The 13,876-nt window shown below is 41.3% G+C and overlaps 1 protein-coding gene across 4 annotated transcripts; it reads right to left on the reverse strand.

Moving 5' to 3' along the window:
* Positions 1-2,838: 2,838 nt before the first annotated feature.
* On the reverse strand, positions 2,839-7,730 carry LOC131243927 (LIM domain-containing protein WLIM2b-like). Of its 4 annotated transcripts, XM_058243555.1 has the most exons (7): positions 7,517-7,730; positions 7,176-7,236; positions 6,866-7,026; positions 5,718-5,817; positions 5,602-5,639; positions 5,390-5,479; positions 2,839-3,311 (listed from the first exon to the last, which is right to left on the reverse strand). In XM_058243555.1, the coding sequence occupies exons 3-7, from the start codon at positions 6,998-7,000 to the stop codon at positions 3,090-3,092; spliced, it is 585 nt and encodes a 194-aa protein (XP_058099538.1). In that variant the 5' UTR covers positions 7,001-7,026; positions 7,176-7,236; positions 7,517-7,730; the 3' UTR covers positions 2,839-3,089. The 4 variants fall into 4 exon arrangements, with proteins under 4 accessions (XP_058099538.1, XP_058099539.1, XP_058099537.1 ...); XM_058243556.1 differs by lacking the exon at positions 7,176-7,236 and having other exon boundaries at positions 7,303-7,730; XM_058243554.1 differs by having other exon boundaries at positions 7,141-7,730.
* Positions 7,731-13,876: the final 6,146 nt, after the last annotated feature.

Below are 13,876 nucleotides of genomic sequence, written 5' to 3' on the forward strand. Positions count from 1 at the left end.
TGAGGTTTGGATATACTTCATTTTTAGGATCAAGCCCTAAAATAGTATGTGGATGGACGGAGTCGATAAATCACGGTGGACCCACTCAATACGCAATCCGCTTCCGGATCATACCATGAGGAACAGTGGTGATTGACTTTCCTACAATCTTTTTTTTTTTTTTTACTTTTTTACACACGCACACATACCTCCACACACTCACGCCCTAGTGTGATTTCACCAACTATGCATACTCCAACCTTTGACCGGGTGTTGAAACTCGGGAGAGTTTACCACACGAGCAAGAGTAAGGATCTGATTTGTCGATAAGGTCACATAAGCGTGGATGAAAGGAAATAAAACATATCAGCTTGATCCAAAACTTTTGTGGGCCATTAATGTTCAGTCACCACTCTTTCTTATGATATTGTCCATCTGATAATTTGATATAGTTAATTTTTGTTATATTTTCCTAAAATAATTTAGAAAAACTGATAGACGGCGTGGATACATAATAAAACACATAAAGGTGGGCCGGCGGTAACCCCATGGTAAAGGCCGCACGGTCTCGGGTGAGGCCGGCGTCTCACCTAATCCGCCCTCGTTATTTGAAGAGAAAAGCATTGATACTCTGTTAGTGTATGATGTATGATACGCAAGCACTTAGAAACTACTTACAGATCGGATGTTTGGAATACAGGTAATCAAATTAAACTGTTCAAATTATTGATCCCAGTTTAGATATTTCATATGGCAAATGTTAAGCTTATTCGATTATCTGACTATCGGATTGGTGGACAAACATTGGACGGTTATAAATGAAAAAAATCCGATGGTCTTATTTCAACAAACAAGTCTCCACCAATCAGAGGTTAGGATTATTCTAAGAATCTGATTTTGGGACTTTAACTAAACGACAGTGAGTTCCCGTTTGAGTTAATTTATGCCACGTGTGTAATGTTTGAGTCCCTGCGTCATACGCAACCGGCGGTTCTTACCATACGTGTGACTCAAACTAAACAGTCCAAATCCTAGGACCCACTATAAATAGCTCATACCCCCAAAGTCAGACTGCTTGGGTGATTTTAACCGCTGATTTTCGTATATTTGTTTATTGTATTGGTACCGTTGAATAATTCTCATTTCAACCTCACCATATGTCCAAGTATCGGCCAATTTAGATATAAGCTCAAACTAATTCTTGGCAAGTCACCCACCTTAAGTGGGGCCCATGATTTGGACGGATTAATTTATTTCTACTTGTGGCCTGTTTACAATTTCTGAGTGCATACGTATGAAAAATCATACCGTGGAATAGTAAAGAAGTCTCTCTTTTAAGATCTGAGCAGAACTAGACCCCTGGTCTGTGCGCGCGTGTGGGTGTATGTGTGTGCGCATAGTAGGTTCCGGGCCATTCATAAGGGGTCTCCCACCTTTGATAAGAACCTGAAACTTACAATGACCAGATGCACTTGATGGGCCCACTGTTACTAGTGAGCCATTAAACTGAATGGCCCAGTCGATGATGGGAAATTCCTTGCAATCTTCCATATTAGAGTATCCTACACGTCTTGCCTCTTCTCACTTTCCGTCACGCGACAGCTAATTCAGAGGGGAGCTTTCTGGGGCACGGTTTTCCGTCCATTTTGAGATCCATCGAATCAACAGTTAGCTCATCAAATGACAAGAGCCGTTGGTACAGCTCAACGCCCAGAGACCAGAGGGGGAAACGGATTGCGTGGTGTGTTGACGTCACCATATTCTGTGAGCCCCACTATGATGTGTGTTATATCCAAACAGTCCATTCGTTTGGCTAGATCATTTTACGGTTCAGCTCAAAAATGAGATAAATCCAAACCTCAAGTGGAGCACAGTACAGAAAAAAGAAAAAAGAGGATTGAACGTCCACCATTGAAAACTCCTCAGGGATCACAGAAGTTTTGGATCAACTGATTTGTCAGACGATGTCTAAGTAACGCCTTTCTGTCTTTAGCTTCTAGTATCAATAAAAGAGAGGGCGAGTGAAGGTCAAATCCCCCATTAGTTTTTGTTTTTTTTTTTTTCCCTGAATCTATTTAAAGGTTTTGCTAACATCGTCACGTTCCCTAGACCTTTTAAAGGGCACACAGGGTAACCCATGGTGCAAGAATCACGCCTATGGGGTAATCCTAACCCTTTTAATGGGGCCAATTCATTACAACCATTTGTTGTTTACGAGCCATAAATCACATGGTTTGAATCATCAAACCATTGTTACTTTACAACCACAAGGACTACGAAGTTGGATCTACCAGACGTTTCAAGATGATGATTGGACCTATTTTGTTTCTCCAGTCAATCTTGACTGTCCAATTTGTTGCTGATGAAAGGAAGCTTAGGATCACCCGATTGACGTGATTTTTGAACCATGGCTTGGTTCTAGTTATATGACTGAATGAACAGTTCTGATCAACAATAGGTCACCCCATGTGCCATTAAGACGGTGTGGGGACATTTAGAAATAAAGTATTTTGATTTCGACCGATGGGACGGGCAGATATCGATTCAAGGCCAGAGCTAGACCAGACAATTATCCCGACCACATTACCAATCCTTCGCCTTTGAATTTGTGAATTTTTAGTCCACGAGTTTTCATTTCAACCCCGTGATCAAGAGCAAGCATGGCAGATGAAACGACATCCACAAAAGAAAAGGAAGAACAACCCGCTCCAATATCAGATTCTGGATGTCCAAACAGGCCCACATCACAATCCTAGTACCATCTCTGAGACCATCAGTTCCACGATGCACCGTGACAAGGTCTTCATACAAGTAATACGATAAAAAGAAAACTAAGAAAGAAAGAAACAAACAAAAAACTAATAGCAAGCCAAATCACTATATATATATATTCATATATGATAGAGCTGTTGCATTTGCAAGATAAAACAAATGCAAATCACATTAATCAAAAATACACAATGACAGTTTCCAAAAAACACAACCAGAGGACCCAAGTCTTGCCAATTCCCCAACTGATGAGAGGAACGGGAAAGCAAACACACATGCGCGCACGCTTGAAATGTTATTTTATCATAAAACCTGGACGTGATGAATGGGCTGTTGGATGATTAAGATGATGAGAGATCAGTAATAGTTGCAGCTGACGTGCGCTTGATGGTAGCACACTTGATAAGATGGTTGTAGCTCCCTTTCTCCTTGAAAAGCTGGGAGAAATGGTGCTTACAGTATAAGATGCCTTCTAGGGCCGCATAGTTGGATGGGGAAATGGGACAACCGCCATGGGAGCATTTGAAGCATGACTTGTGATAGGCCTGGCCCTCCACCGTTACCTGACCAATATTTTGGTGTGAGAAAAACCAAATTATGAACTATATGTATACATGCATAAAAAGAAATACTGGGAGGGGATTGCAACTGCAGTCCATGCTCTGCTCACCTAGATGGTTCCATTGTAGGTGGGTCAGGGCCACAGGAAACAAATTCTCAACAACCGGACATCCCTACCATCCATGTATAGAAAGGATAGAAACCACAAGCTAGGTTCAAATATGGACACAATGACTAGTCCCATTGTATGAAGGTCACATGGCAAAAATATTCACCAACCAAACTTCGGCCACTGTTGATATGATGGGCCCTACCCTGGATAAGGCATTCATACAAATTTGAATATCCTTACCATTTTGACAGTAGGGCTATTTCATCTTGGATAAGCCATCGTTGTCTTTTCCCCCTAACCATCTAATTGCAGGACATTGATCAACAAGTTGTGATCTTCCAATCTGGAAGCTTTTCTAGGAATGTCCCATCCATGGTGAGAACCATCAAATCAACTGTTCAGATCACCAAACTGTGGCCTAACATACAGGAAATCATTCAGGTCAGCAAATTGTACGTTTGTTGATGAACCCTATAATTCCGTTCCAACAGCTCTCCCATTCGTTCTTTTTGTTAGCTTTATGTTTATGTGGCACAGCCAATAAGTGGTAGTTCTCTCTCTTTAAAAAAAAGTGGTAGTTCTATCAATGAAGATAATCAAATTTCACATTTATGGAAGAACTTCACACAGACAGTTACCAACATGCACAGGACCCCAGTATTTGGGGGTTCATGGCAATAGGCATTTGGTAAGGGCTCTACAAATCTTGATGAGAAATTTTTTTAAAAAAAATGGTTTGTTCGAATGCTTGGTCCCATCTGTTTGGATTGGTGAAAATAAAAAAGTAACTGAGTCACAGTTCTCTAATTTGCAAAAGATAAGATCGAGAAAATAAAAAAGTAACTTGAAAAAAGGAAATCGGTTTCCTCAAATGCGAAGGTTTCCCTCATTTGCAAAAGAGAGGGGACTAAGGAAACCAAAAAGTAATTGAGGATAGGAAGTCAATCTCCTCAGGTGTGATGGTTTCCCTCGTTTGCAAAAGACAACACTGAGGAAATTGATTTCCTTTTCTACAAATTCCCCAGAAAAGGCTGATTTCCCTTTCCTCTCTCAGATCTTTAAAAAAAAAAAAAAATTGAAACCTTTTTCCTTCACCACAGTTGTACTCATATGCAACGTTTTCTTTTCCTGAGCTACTTTTTTATTTCCACAAATCCAAATAGGTAAAAAGACAGCACCAACAAATTCACCACAGGTAAAAAGACAGCACCAACAAATCCGAGACAAGCTCTAATTATTTAACCTTTTAAAAAAATTAAAAAAATTAAAACCTTGCTTCCCTCTTAGAATGTGTGCCTCTACATTTCAAAGCGAATGCTACTTGGTTCCTCATCAAGGGGATTTTACTTGTTACCACAGTGGGAATCGCATCAGAAATATGCGATGGGGAATTCAGATCACACCCCAACTTTGAAATTGGAACAACAAAAGGCAAAAAAACAGTTTTCACATCTCAATGTCGAACAACACCATATGACATTGCAAACCCTTCCTGATTTTCAATAGGATATTAAGGTGCCATTTGATAAACTGAAAAATAAGCTCTGAAAATTAAGTTAAATGCTAAAACCTTGTGCGGAATTGTAATTTTGAAATAATTTTAGGGATATTTTAGTCAAAAGTGAAAGAAATTTTAATGCACCACCACTTTCAACATTCAGCCTTCATCATTTAAGTGAAGGGAGGGGAGCTGAAAAAAGGACCCATATTTCCAGTGAAAATTAATTTAAGCACTTAATAAGTAGGATTGCCAAACCAACTGAATCAATGAAAATCATTGAAAATATCAAATTTCAATGATAAGTGCTGAAAATAAGTTTTATTAACCGGCCACTAATCATGAAACGCTGAATTTGAAACTAACATCCACAGGAAGCTAGGCAGAAAAGAAGACAGCAACCTAATGCAACTATAAAGGAAGAATATTGGTTACAAAAATGAATGATGATACCGAGATTTGGAACCAACCTTTTCCAGTGGATATGCTGTTTTACCACAAGTAGCACATTTTTCTTGTGTCCCAGAAAACATGCCAGCAGCTTTGCTAGGTGATCTTGTCTGAAATCCACAAAAAGAAGAACATCTTAAACATTATTCCACACGTTTTATGTATTATTTTCTAACAAAAGTAAAAATCTTGCCACACAAATTCATGGATAGGTCCAATGGTTTTAGCATACCAGTTCCGGGGTCAACTTCTCTGCCGACTTTGCAGCTGCTAAAAAGCAAAAACACATCATGCAATTAAGCAGATAGAAATCAAAGAAAGAATCTGATACAACTCAAGAGGCCTTACGTGACTGGAAGCTCTTGTTGAAACTGCCAGTTTCCTTGAAAAGCTGTTCAAAATGAGGCTTGCAGTACAGAACACCTTCCAGCGAAGAGTAATTGCTCAACTGAAAAATAAAGCAGCAACATCAGATGGGGGCCACATTATACACCCACCCTTCCCACTTTAGGTAAAACAACAGTACAAAATTGTAATGCTAACTTACTGTGGTGCAAAAGAAAATGGTGTATTTACCAATCAGCCAGTCCGCACGTGTACAAAATAAATGAACGGTTAAGATAAATTGACCAGCAGCCCAAATTCTACATACAACTGTGGCCCTATCAGCACAAATTTTGTGATGTCTCACACACCCAGTGGGGATTGCTGGATAAGTAGCTACGATCTCTCACACAGGTTCCTTGGTTTCTAGTGTGAGGTGAGTGCAATTAGCAGTTCTTGGCAGTGGATACTATTATGCCACATTGATGGCCTGGCATGCACCATGACATGCAGCACGCATGAAAACCCAGCAAGTATGTGGGACAACTGAGCAGGCACGGGGTACCCCTCGCTATGAAGCAATAACACAAAAGAAAGTCTAATTCACTGATCGGGTAGCCCATACATGTATGAAAGAATGGATGGCTAAACAAAATTGCCAATGGTCCCCATTTGGTATACACATGACCCGACTGATGAGTCTAAATTTGCATTCTGAGCCATCAAATGCACCACTCAGATGTCCCACATGGGCACATGTGCTTCATGTAATGATGCGTACAGAGATGGCAAACATAGGAGGTAAATAGGTGGGTCTTATGAACCTTAGCATTTCCCTCTTTTCCTGATGGAATTTGCATTTTTCATTGCCGCTATTTGAGGAAAAGAAGAGGATTGAAAATTATGTAGATAATGACTTTGGCCACAATTCATTCGTCTTTCAACCCACTAATATCGCAGGCATCAGAAACTGTAATATACATAAAATAAAATATAACATAAGCTATTAATCTTTTGTTATTGAGATGGTGATTACATTAAAATCATTAAGAAAGGGGGGTTATTGCCTTTTGCACACAATGAAGCATTTTGCATCATCAGAGAAATAAACAGAATCACAAAACAAGAAAGGAAAAGAAACAAAAAGACACAATCAGATAAAAAAGCATTACCTTAAGCGTTCCTTTGCAGTGATTGCATTTAAAACAAGCTTTATGGTAAGCAACTCCATCGGCAGACAACTGATCAACAACATAGACAGTCTTATCGCAAGCCTTACACTTCTGCTGCGTCCCGCTGAAAGCCATTAGTCCTGGATCCGACGATTCACGGCCTGCCACCACCGAATCAAACATGAAAACCCTAGAAAACAGTCAAATCTGCCCTAAATAGCAGTATAACCTCCAAATGCAGGAAGAGAATGTAAATTGCTCAAGGCAGAAGTTACAATCACTCCAATCGCATCAGATCAAAGATCTAGACCTCGAAAGAGGAGATCTGAGCCGCTGATGCGTGCAAAAAAGCTTTCTTTCGAGTAAAATACCTAGATCTGAAAGAACACAGCAAAAATGAGGAGATATCTCCCGCTTAAAAAATCGACGATCAGAACCTCAGAAATCGCTGATCTTCTAAAATCGAAATGTCTTGATCAGGCAAAAAAAGAAGCACAGGTCGATTGATATCCCTTCCGATAAGGTAAACACAGCTTCTATTTCATCGATCAAAGATCTAGGCCGCGGAAATCACAGATCTTCACAACTAAGAGCTTCCGCAGCTGAATCTGCTTCTATTTCAGCCGGTTGAAGAATCTGAGTTCAGAAGACAGGTATTTTCGCATCTACGAGCTTTCCGGATATGAATCTCTCGATTAAAGATCGGAAATCGCCAGAAAAATGGAAGGAGAGACCGTGGGAAAAGGGGCGGAGACTAGGGTTTCAGCTCTTTTTCGGGAATTCTAAGATTTTTATTTTTTTTTACTACGCTTTTTGCAGCGAGCTGAAGGAGGGAAATGGAAAGAGCGGACGCGGAATGGCGAAAGGGATGGAGTCCATATGATGTATATGTCTCTGGATGTATGTGCAGTGCACCGCGGGAGCACCGATTTCCCGCCATCTAGGCCCGTCGGCGGGGTGATTCGAGCCGTTGGTGGCGTGGGCCCGTCATGAATGTCCCCAGAACAAATGATCCTAGTGGTTGGAGAAATGGACGGTCCGGATAGAAAAATGAAAATTTGTAGGTCTGAACTGGGCCAGATCATGGATATTTCCAGCCGTGAAATCGAGTCCGCCCATTCATCAGTGGTCCTCACCTTGCGAGTCAGACAAGCGCGGTCAATTGATCTGACGGTGTGGCCCAGCCAATGAATGGTCCGGTCTTATTTCTCCCCATCCGGTCCTCATGGGGTGGCTGACCTTTTGGACGCTCCGATGGCCTGCAGAAACGACACGTTGACGCGTGGGCTCGATGTGATACGAGACTGCCAATTCCATGCACGTGGGGTCATGCCTACTGCCCCACGCCGAGGATTCAATAGTCCACGCTGCCAATGGAGGATGTTGGTTGTACACCCCCATGTGAAGTTTTCAGCCCTTTGATTAAGGGCAGCCCAAAAATAAACGGTGGAAGAAATCACGCATGAAGGATCTACATGTGTGGGAACCATCCAATCCGTCCATTAAGATCGTACCCCATGTTAAGACTAGATCCCAAAACTCCATCCTGATCCATATCTCAGGTGGGACACAACAACGGCAACAAATGAGGACACTGGGAAGGTTGACGCTCACCATAGAAACGTCCAGATGGAATGTGCGCTCCACTGTGATTTTAAATGCCATCTAACCCATTCCTCAGGTGAGCCCCACAAGGATGAAGGTACGCACCAAAATTCAGGACATTCCAAATTTCAGACGGGCCACACCAGGTCAATATAAGGGTTTTAGGCGGTACTGGATATTTCTCCCCCTGGGGTGTCCCAAAAGAGCTTTTCATCAGTATGATTCCCCATATGTACAGTGAACTTGAGTTGTCACACCAGATGCACGGTTTGGATTCCACACAAACATAAAAGGTGGGCCCCACTGCTCAGAAGTATCGCAATTACCATGCGCCCGTACGTACTATCATTCCCACGAGGGAAAGATGGCCAAGAAATCAGACGGTTATCCCCGTTCCGCCAAAGAGAAATTCTGGGCATCCTGTCCATTGCGGGGCCATCTACATCAACTGTCGTGATCACAAGACCGCATGGAATCCGTACGCGCAGGCATACCCACAATCGCCTGACCACGGACCCTGTAATTACTTTCTGCTAATAGATGATGGACCCCACCTCTTCAACGGCTTCGATCAGCCCACACGTACCATAAGCCGAAGGTGCACAGAAACAGTCAAGAGCTCCCGCGGTGCAATCTACAAGGGCGCGTACAGGATGACGGTGATGATTACAAAGGCGGGGAAAGTGGAAGAGATATTATCTTGTTGGCTGCATTTGCCTCTGAGAAATCAAAGCGTAGTTGCCTTTTTCAGGTCGTTTGAGTATCCATCGAGTGTGGTGGAAGAAAACCATCCAATTCTATATCTGCCTTAATGTTGGTACGTGTAAATGGTCCCTGCCGTCCATCTGGTGGAAAAAAGTGTATGGACGCATCCCAACAATAACAGAATTGCCAACGATCTACAAACACCATTGTCCTGCATAGCCAATGGATCTGAAGCAGCTAGGAAAGTGAATGGACTGATGGAATTATTTATTTAATATGATGAGTGAATTTTTTAAATTTGGGTCCTTAACGGTGGACCCACTGGATGGACGGTCTTGATCAAACTATTCAGTGGAAATGGAGCGCGTGGATAGTTTTGTCTATCCATAGTCGACGTACAAAGAAGAGGCATCTTTTCTTATTCGGAGTCTCGTAGACAGCAGTTATGCGCTGGAATAATTCCCCTGTTAATGGACTGATATCTGGGAGATAACACGGTGGAACAGGGAGAACTGGACTATGGTAGAGCCATCTGTCAGCAGCAGGCTTGGTAGAGTGATGTATTGATCAAGACCTTCCATGTACTGGGCCCTTATATTGATGTATTTAATAAAATAATAAACTTGGATCTGATGAACTATACACCTTTAATTCAAAGTCCAAAATACAAATTTTCTAATGGTCTATATTAAGTTCTAGAAAGCGATGAAATTTTAAGGAATAGAATTTTTCTTCAGATAAAATTTTCAAATATCATGTCATAAATAGTTGGTCCCACAAAATGGACCGTTCTGATTGACAAACAAGACTTCCAAGTTTCACGTTAAGGATGGATGTACCATAGTCTGGTTTTTCCGGCTTTATCGTATCATCTGCTATGACGCGGATTTCATCAGGAGAAATTTCCTACTGTGCGACCCATTTATGGCCCACCAGCCATTTTAAGCCCACTTCATTTTAAGCTTCCAAGAATACTCCCCTGTGTACGGACGACTTGCCAAAAGTCGAAAATGCCCCTGCTTTTTCCTTCGAGCTTCCAAGAATTGGAAGGCTGGGTTCCTATGGCTACGGATTATAACCGTAGCCACTACCGTAGCCATTGACAGTTTCAATCCCCCACCGATCCAGCAGCAATGCCGCCAACCTCTAGACATCTGTGCGGTAGTACTGCCCGGGTGTAGTAGTGCTGCCCGATTTTTTTAAAAAATTAGGTGGGTCACATCGTGGGCCCCACATCCACCTATGCATTTTTTTCCATGTGGATAACTTTATTCTACCTATATTTTTCTCTAACACATATTTATATAAATATGTATATATAAGCATATAAAAAAAATTTCTCTCTTTTTTTCATTTCTTTCTTTATTCATTTAATAAGAATATCTTCTAAACCAAAGTTAAGTACTTGATGTACTCTATATGATTTTGGGGTAGGAGAAGCTACTTTAGCCAACCAACCTGTTTATTTTCCAAGATTCCATCAGGTCGATGGTCAAAAATCCATTTCATTCACTGGGCGGTCAATTTCAATCAGTTTGCGGTCAATTTTATTCGTTTCATTTACTTCACGATCAATTCCATGCATTTCACAGTCAATCTCAGCAATTCCGCTTCACTTCATGGTCAATTCCATGTATTTCACGGTCAATTCCCTTCATTCATGGTCAATTCTATGCATTTCACGGTCAATTCCCTTCACTTCACGATCATTTACATGCATTTCATGGTCAATTCCGGCAATTTCGCTTCACTTCATAGTCAATTCTACGTATTTCATGGTCAATTCCATGCATTTCACGGTCTATTCCCTTCACTTCACCATCATTTCCATGCATTTCACGTTCAATTCCGGCAATTCTGTTTTACTTCACGGTCATTTTTATGTATTTCACGGTCAACTCCCTTCATTTCACGGTCAATTCAATACACTTCACAGTCAATTCTCTTCACTTCACAGTCAATTCCATGCATTTCATGGTCAATTCCCTTTACTTCACGGTCATTTCCATGCATTTCATGGTTAATTATGGTGATTCTGCTTCACTTCACGGTCAATTCTATACGGAAATATTATAGATATCGCCAATAATATCGTTGATAACCGGAAACATCGGTATTGCTACAAGTTTCATTGGTCAGGGATACGGAAACAATATCGATATCGTCGATAATATCGCTGATAACTGGAAATATCAGTATCACTATAAGTTTCGCTGGTCAGGAATACGGAAATAATATCGGTATCGTCAATAATATCGTTAATAACCAGAAATATCGGTATCGCTACAAGTTTCACTGGCCAGGGATACGGAAACAATATCGATATCATCAATAATATCACTGATAACCAAAAGTATCGGTATCGCTACAAGTGAAGGGGATTGACTGTGAAATGAGTAGAATTGACCATGAAGTGAAGGGAATTGACTGTAAAGTGAATAGGAATTACCGGAATTGATCGTGAAATGCATGAAATTGACCGTGAAATGAAGGGAGTTGACCGTGAAATACATATAATTGGCCGTGAAGTGAAGCGGAATCGCCAGAATTGACCGTGAAATGCATGGAATTAACCGTGAAATGAAGTGAATTGACCGTGAAACGAAGGGAATTGACTGTGAAATGCACGAAATTGACCGTGAAGTGAAGGGAATTGACCGTGAAACGAAGGGAATTGACTGTGAAATGCACGAAATTGACCGTGAAGTGAAGGGAATTGACCGTGAAATGCATGGAAATGATCGTGAAGTGAAGTGGAATCACGGGAATTGACCATGAAGTGAAGGGAATTGACCGTGAAATGCATGGAAATGATCGTGAAGTGAAAGGAATTGACAGTGAAATGAATGAAAATGACCGTGAAGTGAAGGGAATTGACTGTGAAATGAAGGGAATTGATCGTGAAATGAAGTGGAATCACCGGTATTGACTGTGAAATGCATGGAAATGACCGTGAAGCAAAGCGAATTGACCGTGAAATGCGTGGAAATGACCGTGAAGTGAAGGGAATTGACCGCGAAATGCATGGAAATGACCGTGAATCAACATGGAATCGCCAAGAATGACCATAAAATGCATGAAAATGACGGTGAAATGAAGCGAATTGACCGTAAAATGCGTGAAAATGACCTTGAAGTGAAGGAAATTGTTCACTCCCCAAGTATAGGGTTGTGATGTAGTAATAAACTCGGTGAGACCGAGGTCGAATCCCAAGGGACTAAAACCTGTACGTAATCTGAAACTAAATATAACTAGAATTATAACTAGAATGAGATGAAATCTAAATTGAGTGTAAATTGAGGAATAATGATGAAATAATTATCTAAAACTTAAAGAATTTAGGGAAAGGACACTAGGGATTCAGAGGATCCACTTGTAGAGATCAGGGATATCTTATGCTTGCTTCAAGGACTCAACTAGACTTAAAGTCCATCTTCATCTAGTTGAAGAGTATAACCATAAAAATCAAACTGAACTTTAGTTGATATAGTTTTCAATGGATGAAAGGTATATGAATTAGAATAGATTCCATCACCAAACCATGCCCAAGAGACAAAGTAAACAACAGAATTAAACTAATTAACAACCAATCAACATGATATGAAGGTTAAGAAGGGTACCGTCATCCGACCATGCCCAGGAGACGATGGTGAATAACAGAGCTTCCTGACATCATAAACATAAAAAAGAAAGGAACATGCTCAAAGCTATCGCAGACCCATTGTAATTTTAGTCACAACAGACCATTAAAAACTAAAAATATTCCCTTAATTAAACCAAAATCAACATCAGTTCAGTATAAACAAAAGGCATAAGCTAAAAGTCTCCCATCACGCTACAAGCTTCACCTCTTAGCCCTAGCTAAGAGGTTTAGCCTGACATGGTGGTGGTGAGGCTAAAATCCCTTAGAAAAAGAAAGCATAAAAGCAAGACAAAAATTAACGAAGAAAAGAAACACTGTGAAGACGTCCCCCACCCTCTCTCTCTTGTGCAACGGTCCCTCAAAAGTTTTTGTCCTCCGTCTCTCTTCTCTCTTGTATTTTATCCATGCCAGGGGCGGTGGAACTTTCGCACCACAAAGGCGGTGAGAGGATGCGAAAGAGTAGGTCGGTTGGAACTTTTACACAGCTGTCCCGCAAAATGTGGACAACGTCTGGTTTTCACGAGCAGAGCGCCATCCTCTGCGTTGCTAAAGTTGTTGGTGCCCACGTCGATGTTTTATGAAAAATCCAGTCCGTCCATTGGATTGATCTTGAAAAACCATCCGGGTATGGATGTTTTTGGATTGAATTTGGTGTGGCCCACCAGAGTTCTTCTTGCACCGTTCGTCTTCCTTTTAGACGGTTGAAAACCGATCTCCATTTCTTCCTGCAATTCCGTCATCTAAGCTTGGATAATAGGGAGCGTGGACTTCTGATGGACAACCCAGATCCGACCGATGAAGCACGGTGGTGGCCCACAAAATTCATCCGCAGGCTCTATTTGCGAAACAGAGTTTACTGTGCTGTGATGATCGGTGGGCCCCACCTTGATGTCTAGGGAGCAATCCACCCCGTCCATTGTAATCCTGGCGAAAAATCAGTCGGGAAAGAGTAGTTTTGGTAGGTTCTTGTGTGGCCCACTGTACTAACTCAATTCACCGTTCATCTTACGTTTTTTGACGATCCACGTGCATATACGTGTAGGGGCCCAAAATTCCAC

The sequence above is a fragment of the Magnolia sinica genome, chromosome 4, assembly GCF_029962835.1.
Source record: "Magnolia sinica isolate HGM2019 chromosome 4, MsV1, whole genome shotgun sequence".
NCBI lineage: Eukaryota > Viridiplantae > Streptophyta > Magnoliopsida > Magnoliales > Magnoliaceae > Magnolia > Magnolia sinica.